Source organism: Phoca vitulina, unplaced genomic scaffold, assembly GCF_004348235.1.
Source record: "Phoca vitulina isolate PV1807 unplaced genomic scaffold, GSC_HSeal_1.0 scaffold19, whole genome shotgun sequence".
Lineage (NCBI taxonomy): Eukaryota > Metazoa > Chordata > Mammalia > Carnivora > Phocidae > Phoca > Phoca vitulina.
The window spans coordinates 27,382,529-27,396,610 of NW_022589722.1; the positions used below are offsets into that span (position 1 = coordinate 27,382,529).

Sequence of the window (14,082 nt, forward strand, 5' to 3'; positions counted from 1 at the left end):
GGGAAGGAGACCTGCAGAAGCTGCACGTTCAGTGGACGTGCAGGAAGGAGGCGGGCACCACTGATGCCTCCAGGGTTCCCGGTGGTGACTGGGCAGATGGGTGCCTATCTCTGAGCCACAGCCCAAGACCAATGTAGCAAGATGCTAAGCTTTCCTGGGAACCTGCTGGGCTGGGGATACCTACAGTTCCCCAGGAGAGACGGGTGAGGAGAGAAGGCTCCGCCAGAGACTGGGGGCAGAAACGGGGTCGGGCGTGCATCGTGCATGGGGTTCCCAGGGGACACAGTGGGGGAGGGGAGACACTCTCCCTGCCTCGGCCATGAACAGGATACCTGAGGCAGTTTCCACTGTCCTCCCCACCATTGACTCAGCAACGGAGGGCCATTCTCGGGCTGCCCCTGCCCACAGAATGCCCAGCCCCCGTCACCTGGCCCCACTGGCCTCTAGCCCTCCAGCAGCCAGAGCTGCTGAAACCCTCTGTGTCTGCCCTACCTTCCCTCCATCTCATGCCTTTCCCTGACCCCAAATTCTCTTGTCCCCCTATGACTCACTCTGGTCGTTGGTAATATGGAGATAAGAATATCTCCCTCAATGACTGAGAAACTTAAATACTAAAATTCAGGTAAAACAATGTGCACAGGGCCCATAGTTCGTATCTCCCAAGTACATTTTCTTCACCCCCTCTTCTAACTTTAAATCCTTTTACTGGGCGCCTGGGTGGCTCAGTTGGTTGGGCGACTGCCTTCGGCTCAGGTCATGATCCTGGGGTCCTGGGATAGAGTCCCACACTGGGCTTCCCTTGCTCTGTGGGGAGCCTGCTTCTCTCTCTTCCTCTACCTGCCACTCCCTCTGCTTGTGCTCTCTCTCTGTCAAATAAATAAAATCTTTAAAAAAAAAAAAAATCCTTTTACTTACAAACCCCCAAATGAATTTACTTAACCTACACTCTAAATCCTCCCTTCACCTGGTTCTTGTTCACCCTTTGAGGCTGGTAACTAATGGAATCAGCTCCCCAAGGGCTTCCTCAATCCCCCAAAGGAGGAGCCCTCCCTCTGGGGTCCCCATTAGGGCATCTGTAACTTTCTTTTTTAAAGATTTTATTTATTTTCTGACAGAGAGAGACAGCGAGAGAGGGAACACAGCAGGGGGAGTGGGAGAGGGAGAAGCAGGCTCCCCACTGAGCAGGGAGCCCGATGTGGGTCTTGATCCTAGGACCCTGGGATCGACCTGAGCCAAAGGCAGACACCCAACGACTGAGCCACCCAGGTACCCAACTTATTATTCATTCATTCTTTCAAATGTAAACTCTATGCCCAACATGGGGCTTGAACTTGACCCTGAGATGGAGTCACTTGCTCTACCGACGGAGCCAGCCAGGTGCCCCCGGACTGAGGTGCTTTAGAAATGAGGGTGGTCCCTGGCACCTCAGGAACCACAGTGCTGGCTAGATGCACGGAGGTCTAAGAAGGCAGCCCCAGTAAAACCAGGGTGAGAGACCCAGTAACACAGAGCCATGCTAATAATTGACCAAGAACCTCACCCTGAAGGCACCTCATGGGCTAGGCCCCATGTTACTGAAAGGCTGCCTATTACCAGCCCTGCCTCTTTCCCTTGAGCCCCAGGCAAGCCACATTCTGCTCAGTGACACCCCCCCCTCCCAGCCCACCCACCCACCCTAGGCTGAGAACCTGACCCCAAGCCAAGCTGAGCCCCAGGAATGGGGAAATGGAAATCAGAGGGGATGGAAGCCACCCACCATGAGAAGCAAAGCCGAAGAGTGGTATGGAGAAAGGGAGGGCCCAGAGGGAGATGGGGGGGCCACAGAAGGGCGTGAGGGAACAGAACAGGGAGGTGCAAAGCTAAGAGGGATGAGAGCGGAGGGAGCGAGATCCACAGTGGGGGTGAAGCCAAAAAGCTCAGGAATGAACCCTGGGATCCCGGGGCTCTGCTGCACTCCTGCGACTGGGCCTCGAGTCTCCCAGAGGCCGAGCCCGTCAGGACACGGGCAGATGCTGCACTTGCCCGGCTTCCATTCAGCACCTCAGTCACCCACAGCGTGAACGAAGTCTGACAACAGTCCAGGGAATTGCCAAAGGGGTCCCTTGTCCCCAGGGGAGGGGAACAGTGGCCTGGTGCCCTTACCAGAGCTGGTGGGATCTCGGACCGCAGCCTCCCAGTGAACATGTCGCTCCAATGGCATCGCTTTGGGAGGAGGAGGAAGAGAAGAGTCAGTGGAGCCCCTCAGAGGTGGCCTGCAGGCATGCCTCATCCTTGTGGCCATGGACTACTGAGCATTACAATACTTCTGAAATTGGGTTTCCTCAATGAAAAGCTGGTCCAGCTCTGGCTGAAGCTGGGAGTACCTGGAGGCCCCCAAAGCAGAAGTGTGGAGGAAAATGCCCAACCCTCTGGTTTTCCAGGAGAGAAACCAGGCCGAGAAGGAAGAGACTGGCCCCAGGCCTCAGGCCCCAAGGCAGGGCAGTGGCAGGACCAGGGCCAATACGCCAGACTCCTTGTTTCCAATGCCAGTTTCTCATACACTGTGGGCCCAAGTGACACGTGACAGAAGATTTGGGTGGCAGAGGCAGAAAGTGAGCAATACGGATCCATCAGCGAGAAAGTTAGTCGTTTTTTAAGGTGCCTTTTTTTTTTAAGTAATCTCTATGCCCAACATGGGGCTCGAACTCATGATCCCGAGATCAAGAGTCTCATGCTCTACTGACTGAGCCAGCCAGGCGACCCTCAAGACTCTTTCCATCCCTTCTGATCACCTCCAGAAGGCGGTCTTTCTTTGGGGCTGGTGGATCTTGCCCACCTCTCCACTTCTTGCTCGTTTGCCTTTTGAACAAAGGGTGAGCAGGCCTCATGCTCAGAAGCTTTAGGTGACATCTTTTAGGTGACTAGAATTTAATAACGCTATTTTGTTATCTTTATGGTAAGGAATACCACTTTCCATTTACAGAAGAGATCAAGTTTACTTTTAAATTACATCAAAGTGAGCTGATTTAAAGAAAATACTAGGTAAAGCCACAAAGGTGGTGGCCCTAGGACTAGATCGTGTTACCACACAGGCCAGCAGAATTTAGTTTCTAAGCACACAGCCCTACCCTCCAACTCTGGTCGCTCTGTCCACCCAAAATATCAGCTCTGGCAGCTCCAGCCTCTCCTGGGCCAAACCTGGGCATGACAGAACCCAGAGAAAGCAACTTTCCCCTGAAAATCCAGTCCTTGAAATGTATGAACTAAATCCAACCTTAAGTACTAGGCAAACTGATTTCTGTAGAATTCTCAAGGCCTCCAATAAAGCAAATCACCAACCCACATGGAGCCTTCGGGGACAGTCTACATGGGTCTGCTCAGTGAGGTACACCTGAATGCAGGTGCTCAGGGCCACGACAGGCAGCCACAGCCTGAGCACCGGAACCCCTGACAACTGGCATCTCACCCGGAAGCTTCCCCACCCCAACTCTGATGGGCCAAGGGTCAGCATGGGGGTTTGGCGCACAAGAACGAGGTTCCAATTCTGACTTAACCTGACTCCAGGCCCGCCACTCCCCCCTCCCCATCTCTGACCCCCGCTATCCCATCTCTGCAATACAGCTTTTGGCCTCAACAAACTACAGTGAGCAGTAGTTACTACAGAGCAGTTATGAGGCTGGGCTGTTATCTGGGCCCCAGTCCCAGCCCCCTCCTGACACGTGTGGCCCTGGACCTCACCTCCCTCATCTGTCAAGACCTAACTTGTGCCTGTGTTCCAACAGGAGAGGGAACATCTCTCGCACTAGCACCTTGGCCAGAGCACTACTGGGGTCAAGGGCAGATCCCACCTGCCCCGGCCCTGACCCCATGGGGGTGGGGTGACTTAAGGCCCTAGGCCTGCTCAGGATGACACGTTGCACGTGGCACTCCTGTGGTCACGCTCTCTCATGACACAAGCCCACATGTGCTCACCACGGCAACCTCACAGGGAAGAAAAAGTTTTGATAAAGGACCCCCAACTCAGAGTGGACTTTGGTGCAAGGCCACAGAAAACAAGGTGGTGGTACCAGGGCTTGAACCCAGACCCTCAGACGACAAAGCTCAGCTTCTGCAGCCTCCAGGCCCAGGCCACATCTCCTCCATTCCTGCCCTTCACTGGCCACTGTGAAGGGTTGCGTTTTTTCATAGGAAAATGTCCCAGTGTCTGCTCAGGGAAACGACAGGCCCTGGGCAGAAGACAAGATACAACCACCGTCTTAGCTATTACCCGACCATGATGCTCCTGAGGAAACAAACAGTAAGGACTACCTCACGAGCCAGCCACTCCGTTCGCCCTGGCCCTGCATCCTTTCCCTTCAGCAAGCACAGGGGGGCCAGGAAAGAGCACCGGACTTCAGAGTCTGCCACGTGGCTTACTAATCAGCATTAGGATCCTGGGCTGTTTACTCAGCTCCTCCGAGCCTCAGTTCCCTTGACTTACAAATGGACACAGTGTTTATTACCTGGGGTGCCCGGAGGATTAATGACACAAGCCATGCATGCACTGAGCATCATTTGCAGTCAGAAAAGCAGGTCTCTCCCTCATCACTCTGCAGAGGCTTTATGTGCTGATGCACACTAGGATTCCCAGGAATGAAGAGTGTGTAGGGACGCCCTCCTGATATTTGCAACACCTGATATCCCAACTCTTCTCACAGAGCATCTTGAAGGACTGGTGTTTAGTGGGACCCCCTTTAGGACACAATGGAATAGAAGGATCTCTATATCGGCCAAAGAGGAGCATCACTTGGATCTAACCTTTAAGAAAGAATCCGCCATTCAGCCGCGAGGAGTGCAGCACCTTCCCAAACCCACCACAGCGTCTGAGCTGAGGTCTGGCCACTTCTGCCCAATACACGACTCTTCTATGGGCAGTCTTTGCTCTGGAGCCCCCTGCTGGGGAGGCTCGGTGCTTGCCAGAACAGCCCCATAGTCCAAGGCTTGGTGGCCAATTCTGTGCCCTTCCCTCCTCACAGACGCCAAATCTACAATGCTAGCTAGGCTCTCCGTGTCCAGTTCTGCTTCTTCCCCCTTTATCTTTCATGCATATTACCTGATAAACCTCTGACACTCCTGTCTGTTACTGGGGGATCCAAATGGACACATCACCCAGGGAGAGGGGCCCTGGCCAGTGCTGTGCACTCTGGGGAAGCCAGAGCAAGACGAGTTGTTCGTGGTGACCACCAACAAGGCAGGACCTAGGAGGGTCTGGACATAGGCAGGGGCTGTGGTGGCATGGGTAGAAGCTTGTCCCCAACCAGTCTGGGCCTGCTCACCATGTAGATCTCACCTTTAACTCTGACTTCTTCTCCAAGGCCTTGGCGATGACCCTGGCTGCCTCCACGCCCACCGTGTTGCCCTCCAGGCGCAGAGCCTCTAAGCCATCAAAGTCTTCAATCTCTTTAATCACATCTTTGGCTGCCAAGGACCAAAGAACAGAAACTTAGATTTTGGGAGTCGCAAACAGCTGAGGCAGAAGAGAGTCCAGCTGCTACCTTGTCACTCACAATTCCAACAGCAATAGTATACCTGCTGCGTGCTGGGCCCTGGCTTGCAAGGGAGAATCAGGCGGGCTCACAATCTAGCAGGGGACACGGCTACAAAGAAAATTCCTCTGTACTGAGTGTTAAAACAGGCGCAGAGGGAAGGCTTGGGAGCCAAAGGAGGAAAGAAACCGGCCACGTGGGGCAAAGAAGGGGCTTAGGGCACCTTATGGTGGTGTGTGTGGAGGCTCCCTCTGCAGGGAGTGCACAAGGCCAGGCAAGGAGGGGCGCCTAGGTGGCTCAGTTGGTTAAGCATCCGCCTTCGGGGGGGGGGGGGATCCCAGAGTCCTGGGATCAAGCCCCGCATCAGGCTCCCTGCTTGGTGGGGAGCCTGCTTCTCCCTCTCCCTCTACTGTTCCCCCTACTTGTGCTCTCTCGCTCTGTCAAATAAATAAATAAAATCTTAAAAAAAAAAAAAGCATCCGCCTTCGGCTTGAGTCATGATCTCAGGGTCCTGGGATCAAGCCCCACATAGAGCTCTCTGCTCAGCAGGGAGCCTGCTTCTCCCTCTCCTTCCTGCTCATGTTCTCTCTCACTATCTCTGTCTCTCTCTCAAACAAACAAACAAACAAATAAATAAATAAATAAAAAGAGGCCAAGCAGGGAAATGGCATCCAAGTTGAGAGGACCAGCAGGTACAACAGCATAAAGGCTCTCAGAGTTACATGAATCATGTGCGGGGCGTTCGTTACTGTATTGTTTTTGTTACGATGAAAAATTCCAAGGAAGCTAAGTGTCCATCAACAGAGAATAGGTTAATTCACTGGAGTACATTACACAGTTACACTGACATCATTATGAATGGTGACACAGTGTTTACCTGACTTGGAAAATATTGATGTCATAGTGACAAGTGAAAAATGGGGTTTTCCACAGGTATTTGATCTGATCACACTTTTAAAATGTTATACCTATTAGAAAACACATAAATAAAAATAAAAAATAAAATGCTATATATTCGATCTTACACACACACACACACACACACACACACACCCCAAGGTCTAAAAGGATAAAAACCCAATGTTAAAACAATTATCTCTAGGTGCTGCCATTATGGGTGATTCTGTGCTTTTCCATCATCTGCTCAATTTATTCCTAATGTATCAGGTTATAAAACAGCTTTTAAAGTATCTCTAATTATGATCCTAATTGAGAAAGAAAGGAGAGAGAGAGAGAGAAAGAGAGAAAGAAAGAAAGAAAGAGAGAAAGAAAAGAAAGAAAAGAAAGGAAAGAAAAGAAAAAAGGAAAGGGGAACTCAGCTATGGTTCGGAAAAAAGCTAGAAAGAAAAATGCACCAAAATTAATAGTAGTTGTATCCTGGGGTGTGAGATAATGAAGATGTGGTTTTTTTTGCCTTCTTTCAATGTTTCTGTATTCTGTAATGAGCACATGTTAATTTTACAATCTGAACAAAAACACACAAGGGGCACGAGACAAAACCCCTCTAGCCTGGCTGGCACAAGACCAGTGGGGTGAGGCGATGGGGAAGAGATGGAGATGTGTACAGGAGAGAAAAGTTGGACTTGACCTTTTAGGTGACAAAGGCCACAGAAAGGGTTTCAGAAAGGTGGTGCTTTGCCTACTGCCTCAGCTCAGAAAGGAGCTTGCAGAGAAGCTGTCCCAGTGGGGCCTCTGAACATGCCTCCCTCCCTAGGCCACCAGTGACACTTCCTTAGGCTCCCTGCTGAACTCCCAGCCAGGTCAGATCCTGCTTGGCAGGTTTCACAGCCTGGTCTCCTCGCAGACGCTGCCTGCTACAATTTTACACTCTTCTAAGTGATGACTTGATCATCATGTGGAGACTTTGTTCATACCCCCTTCCTCACTGGGTCATGAGCTCCGGCCAGGACTTGGCCTCAGCTCACTACCATGCCCCACAGAGAGGAATGCTTAGCATTCTCCCCCACACAACCTAGTTACTATTACGTCTATCTCACAGTGGAGTAAGTTGAGACACACAGAGAGTACATACATGCCTACTGAGGTCACACAGTCAGAAAGTGGTGACCAACATTTATTTTCCTTTTCTTATTTCACAACCAGGAAGGCTGGACAGGTATGAGCCTTCCATTTGCTAGAAGGGGAAGCTGAGGTTTCAAGGAATGAAGCAACTCTGCCCATGAATTTAAGAGAAGAGCAGAGCTAGGCTTCAGACTGGTCTTCTAAAACTCTACCCACGAGCTCCTCCCCAAATCCTTGCTTCCGTGCATAACCATGGACTAAATGGAGCACCCCCCACCCCCGCAGGAAGCCCCTCAATCCCTCCTTCCTCCCCTGGGTCCCAGGTGCCCAGGTGTCCTCCGTGACCGGCACACAGTGCGCTGCACGAGGGCTGAAATCATCTCTCAGCGCTTTGGAAGATGCTCCAGAACGGAGCCCCTCGAACACCCAGGGACTGGCCAGGTGAACAAGGAGGGAGGACAGCTGCTCATGGGAATGTCTGTGCAATCCTTAAGAGCCAGGCAACAGAGATGCAGGGGCCCCAAGGGAAGACTTCTGCCGTACAAGTGACGCACGCACAGAGCGAGTTCAGCCCTGGGGAGAGTCACAGGCACAACGCGAGCTGGGAAGAAAAAGCACCAATTGGGAAGAGCAGGGACAGGAGAGTGGGGGGATCACTGCTGGGTGGCCTCTCTCGTTCATCTTCAATCCACGTGGAGTTCTGTGTAACTCAAATACAGGCTAGGGCCGCATCCCAACCACTGTCGGATAACCAGCTGTCAGGAGGCTGAGCGGCAGGGCTTGCTTTTCAGCCTCCACCACTTCACCCAGTGACAGGCTTCAGGTGGTCACCACGCAGCCATGGAAAAGCAGTAAGGCCTTTCTTTGGTCCTTAAATGACTTACTGGGGAGAGAAAAGAGCCTTGTTCCAATCATCAGTTTGGTGGCTTCCTCACACAGGCCCTTGCTCCTGACGGGGCCAGCTCACTCGCAGCCAAGATGGAGGCCCTTTGTGGGCCCAGGATTTGGCCGCCAGGCTCCCCTGCACAGCATTCAAGGGCCTCTGCACCGCGCTCCCTATGGCATCCTGATTTCTTCTCTCCCGTGCCCACCCTACGTGTCTCAGCTCCTCTGCCTAACTCATGTCGTCCTCCCTGCCTCTAGCGCCCTTTCGCCTTCAAGGACAGTTCAAACACCACCTCACCCATGGAGACTTCTAGGGCCCTCCTAAACTAGAAGTGACCCCTTTCCCTCGCCGTACTTCCCACAGCTTTCTGTTCATGTCGCTCAGAGTATCCTTCACCTTCTGCCCCCCAGTAGTTATCTGAGTACCTCCTTCCTCCTCCAGGACAGGAGCTCCTCAGAGGCTGGGGCTGTAAGCTGGGCATCCCTGGTGACTTAAAAATGGAGGCAGCATGTCCAGCCTGCGCCAGTGAAGTGGTGATCTGCACGGATTTTAAGGCCAGACAAGCTTGAGTTCTAATCCCAGCTCCACTGCTTCTAGCTGCGCCCTTAGGCGAGTCCTTTCACTTCCCTGGGCTTTCATTTTCCAATCTATAGAATGGGGATGAAACCCACCTCAAGGACTTTTGTGAAAATAAACTGAGATACAACTTGCATGGCACTTAAGACAGCCTGACTCAGTGTTCAGTGAATGGCATTTAATAGCAAATTTATGTTTACTGAACTGAGCTGAAGGTCTACTGAGAAACACAGGAACACGGATTCAGCTGAACTCTGTTAAAATCCTGGCTCTGCTATGTACCAGCTGTATGACCTTGGGCAAATTAGGTCTTCCAAATCATTTTTCCTTATTTATAAAAATGGTAACATTTCCACCTTCCTCCCTCCCTCCTGGATGATGCATGATCGAAAGTGACAAGAGCACGGGGAGGAGCCCTATCAATTTTAAGGCCGTTTAGAGCTATTAGGAATGTGCACAGCCACGCTCCCAGCAACCCGAGGACTCCAGCAGCTTCTGAGCCAGTGCAGGGGAGCAAGCCTGCCTGTACCGCATGACAACCAGGCAAGTCCAGACCAGTTTCCCTGGTTGGGCCGGAACCTCAAGAGGCCGTTCAAGTACTGACGTAGGTGCCTTCACTTCCAAACACCAGGGGATTCAGGGTTGACCAGTGTTAGCCACGCTTTGGCTAGGGATGAAAAGACAGGGCCTGCATTCTGGTTCCTAATTCCCTCCAGTCCTCATTCCTCTACACAGACAAGAACATCCATCCCTCTCCCAGGAGCATTCAGCTGCATGGACCGGACCTCCAAGAGGGCCTTACCTCTGGGGAAGGCAACCAGTATTCCCAGACCAGCCTGGGATCATGGTGGTAAAGATCTAATAGGAAGTCAAGGGCTATATCCTGAGACTGCTGTCATGGTCGCTCATTGTTTACTATCCTCTCCAAGACATAAAGGGACCCTTCCCACCTGCCAACCTAAGCTGTCACCAGCAAGGATGGCCTCCAAAAACATGACTAGCAGGGAAGCCTATGTGTGCTTGTGGACACATCATCTCTGAGCCTCACTGTGAGATGGGCCCAAAGATATCTCACAGAACTACTAGGACAAACAACGTAATAACACAGCTAAACAAGCCGGAACACGAGTAAGAGTAAGTGGTCATTTGCACACTCCCTTTCCTCCCCTGGGCCAGCCCAAGCAGGAACTCACCATCTTCTGCAGTGTTGAGTTTGAGGCTCTTGCCCTTGAAACTCAGCTGTCCCCCGGCCACCTGGGTTTTGGCAAGCGTCTCTGCTAGCTTGGCAATGTCTTCAGAGGCCATGCTGGCCACGTTGCTGGGCTCCCCTGGAAATCTGCAAACTGAGCAGGATGAAGTTTCATTAAGAGAGAGGAGTCTCCTGGGGACCCCCGGCTGGGAAGGGCAGGGTAGGACATCAGCCTTTTCAGGGGTTTGACCCCCTCTCCCCCCACTATGGAGACTCCAAGAGCTAAACTACTAGGAGAAATGAAAACAGCATTAGGGAGGGAACAATTCTAGAAAGGTGGAGAAAGTGGCAAGAATGTAGTAAAATCATATTTTAGCTTCTGGACAGTCACTATCTCACTTTAACTCCTCCCCTGCCCAAATGCCCCAGCTGGGACACCAAGCATAGCCATGTGAGTTGCCCATTTTCTGGGCCCCCAGTGAATGACAGTTGAGTCCCAGACCAATAGCTGCAAAGAGCCCCAAGCACACACCTGCTTGATCATCTTGGCTGCTCTCTGTTTGAGGGTCCCATTCCCCAAACAGGACTGAGATGGCTATGGGATCCAGGTCATCCATCCCAGGAAATGCCCCACCACCCACGCTGACATGTCTCTGGGGTTGGGGCACACGGCTCAGCCCACTGCACGGCCAGGAGACTGGGCAACCCATGGCGGCCAGACCTCAGGGGTTCCTAGGAGACCAGAGGTCTCTACATCACAACAGCCACCATCACAATAGATCCAGGGCAGAGTTACTGAAGAAAGGAGCTTCCAGCTTGGCAGAACTCAGCAGACTGGCAGAAAGGACCACTCCATTTCCCCAAAGAGGAAATGGCAGGTAATCAGGGGAGACCAAGGAAGACTGATATGGGGGACAGAACCAGGAGGTGCCCACAGAGACTCCGTCTTATCCAGAACATGTTCTTCCCCTATCTATTCATCTTCAAGATACAATTGTGATGGCCCTCCAAGCCTCTCATTCCCCCTAGGCTTCCTCTGGGCTCCTACAGCCAGCTTCCCACCTCCTTCTCCTTATCTTAACCCTGATCTCCCTGGTTTGCCTATCTTTACCAGTAAGCATGAATCATTCTTCTGGGTAAGGAGGTGTCCATTCATTCAAGAAACATTTATTGTGTACTACTGTGTTCTGGACATTGTTCCAGATACCAGAAGCACAGCAGTGAATGAAACAAAAATCATACCCTCTCAAAATAAGTGTTTTTTTTTAAGATTTTATTTTTTTAAGTAATCTCTATGCCCAATGTGAGGCATAACACCAAGATCAAGAGTCGCAAGCTCTACCAACTGAGCCAGCCAGGCACCCCTTAGAGCATGTGTTCTAAACAAGATATGTAGTATCTTAAGACAGTGATAAGAAGAAAAATAAACAGAGAAGAGGGTAAGGAGTTTTCTGGGGGTTGCAATTTAAAACAGATTGGTTAGAGGAGTGCCTGGTGGCTCAGTTGGTTAAGCGTCCGACTAATGATCCCAACTCAGGTCTTGATCTCAGGGTCATGAGTTCAAGCCCCATGTTCAGCTCCATGCTGGGCATAGAGCCTACTTAAAAAAAAACAAAAACAAACAAACAAAAAACCCCACAATAAATCAAAATGGTTAGAGAAGATATTATTAGGAAAGAAACAAAGACTTGAAGGATATCAAGGCCTGGGCCAGGCAGATATCTGGGGGGGAAGAGCATTCTTGCAAATGGAATAGCAAAAGCAAAGGCTCTTGTGGGGGGGAAAGGGGAGATTAGAAGAACTGCAGGGAGGCCAGTGGGGCTGGAGGGCAGAGAGGGAAGGAGAAAGAAAGCAAGAAATGAGAAAAGAGAATTAGCAAGAGGCCCAAGTCACAAAGGCCATTTAAAGAATCTGGCTTTTGGGGCGCCTGGGTGGCTCAGTTGGTTAAGCAACTGCCTTCGGCTCAGGTCATGATCCCGGAGTCCTGGGATCGAGTCCCGCATCGGGCTCCCTGCTCAGCGGGGAGTCTGCTTCTCCCTCTGACCCTCCCCCCTCTCATGCTCTCTCTATCTCATTCTCTCTCTCAAATAAATAAAAAAAATAAATAGAAAGAAAGAAAGAAAGAAAGAATCTGGCTTTTACTCTGAGTGAAAAGGAAAGCCACTGGTGGGTTTCTAACAGAGAAGAGCAGGCTCTGACATGTTTTGACAGGATCACTTATATGCAACCTAAGGCCTGGCATCTAGAAGGTGCTCCAAGAATGAAGAGATGAAACTGAATAAACATTAGCCTGAAACCCCGCCATCACTTGCAGTTCTGGGATGGGACAATTTGAGGCAAGAAAAATGGTGGTGGGGCTCCCAGATATCTTCCTATTGGAACACAGACCTTCGCAGCTAGAAAAGGGCCTATTCCTCAGTCCAATACACACGCACCATCCACTTTAAAGACTACGAAACCGAAGCACAGCGAGGTGCTTGATTTGCCCAAGGTCTGCAAAGGGTCAGCAGCAGAGCAAAGACGGAGAGTAAATACACAACGGTCCTCTCCTTTCTGGGAACGAAAGTCGCAGATTTTCTCAGGTGCACATCCATCGCGCCTGCGAAGCGTCAGCAGTGGCTCGCGGCGATCCCAGGGGCGACGGGCGTGGGACTCTTGGGAGGCGGCGGCAGGGGAGCGACGCGCGAGGGCGGGCCGCGAATGACAGGCGGGCGGCGCGGGAGCCCCATCCGGGATCCCCGGCGGACGCGCACCGCCCCCAGTTGTCACCGACGCCAACGGGAGACGCCACTGCTGGCAGCTGCGCCAGACGCCCTCTCCAAGCCTCAGCTTCCCCATCTGGGAAAGGGGGCTGCGCCCCCCCAGCACCCCCTCTCTCAGCCCCTCCGCGCTTGGCCGTCGAAGCGCAGGGGAGAAGGCCGAGAAGACACCCAGGAGGCGCTCAGGGGCGCCACATCTTCCTCGCCCAGTTGCAGGGCCGCGCCGCCCCCCGTCCCCATCCCAGGCAGGTGACGGGGAAAGGAAAGGGACCCCGACCCTTACCGTAAACAGGCGGCGCCGGCGCGTGGGGCGACCTGAGCGCGCGCGTCCGCCCGGCAGGGGCGGGGAATGATTTAGGGTCCGGGTCAGGTCAGGTCGGGGTCGCCGCCTCTGAGCCCAGAGGTCCCGATACCCGGCCCGCTCTTCCGTCAGCTCTCCCGGCAGTTCTCGCCACTCCCGTTTCCGACACCACCTGCTCCCCGCACGGCGGCGGATGATGGCGGAGGAGGAGGATTTTGAAAGCCGGCAGTTTCTTTCCTTCGATTTGATTTGTTCGAGGCCCAGGCCGGGTTCACCTTCCCCCGCGCGCTTGGCCTATCGGGTATGGTAGTCCAGTTCTTCTGCGCCGGGCGCGGCGACCGCGGCAGGAGCGTGCCCGCGAACTACCAGTCCCGTGATCCACCGCGTCCCAGCGCGCCTCCGCCGGCTCCCTCTGTGCCCTCCCTTTTCGGCTTCGGGCTCTTTCTCCAGGAGGCCACAGGGCGGCGTGTAACCCCGGGCGCCCAGGGAGACTACAATTCCCTTCATGCCTTGCGGTCCAGCCTACTCAGCCCTTCCGGAAAGGTTCACGCTCACGTAACTTTATTGACAAAGGCTGGTGCTCCTGAAGGAGAGCTGTTGGATCTGTTCGGCAAGAAATAGGTATCCATTTCCTCAAAGGAAAGCCTCGCCTTTTTTCTCCCATGAAATTGAAAGGCTATTCGAAGTCTTTCACATAAATAGCCGCAAGTTATTTGATAATTAAAAAGGGAAATAGTTAACCCTATGGTAGAGAAGCGGAGACACCATCTTAACCAAATGGTCCACGTTAACATGAGTAATACGACAAACTGACGTCCATTGCACACCTGCTGATGTGAGGCACT

General features: G+C 52.4%; 1 protein-coding gene across 1 annotated transcript in view; it reads right to left on the reverse strand.

Moving 5' to 3' along the window:
- The window catches only part of RANGAP1 (Ran GTPase activating protein 1), a 31,092-nt gene extending 17,566 nt beyond the window's left edge, over window positions 1-13,526 (reverse strand). The window contains exons 1-4 of the mRNA XM_032416812.1: window positions 13,220-13,526; window positions 10,182-10,331; window positions 5,309-5,436; window positions 2,143-2,202 (exon numbers count right to left, since the gene is read on the reverse strand). Coding sequence (XP_032272703.1) covers window positions 2,143-2,202; window positions 5,309-5,436; window positions 10,182-10,293 — 300 coding nt within the window. The 5' untranslated portion in view covers window positions 10,294-10,331; window positions 13,220-13,526. The remainder of the gene's footprint in view (window positions 1-2,142; window positions 2,203-5,308; window positions 5,437-10,181; window positions 10,332-13,219) is intronic.
- Between the last annotated feature and the right edge of the window lie 556 nt (window positions 13,527-14,082).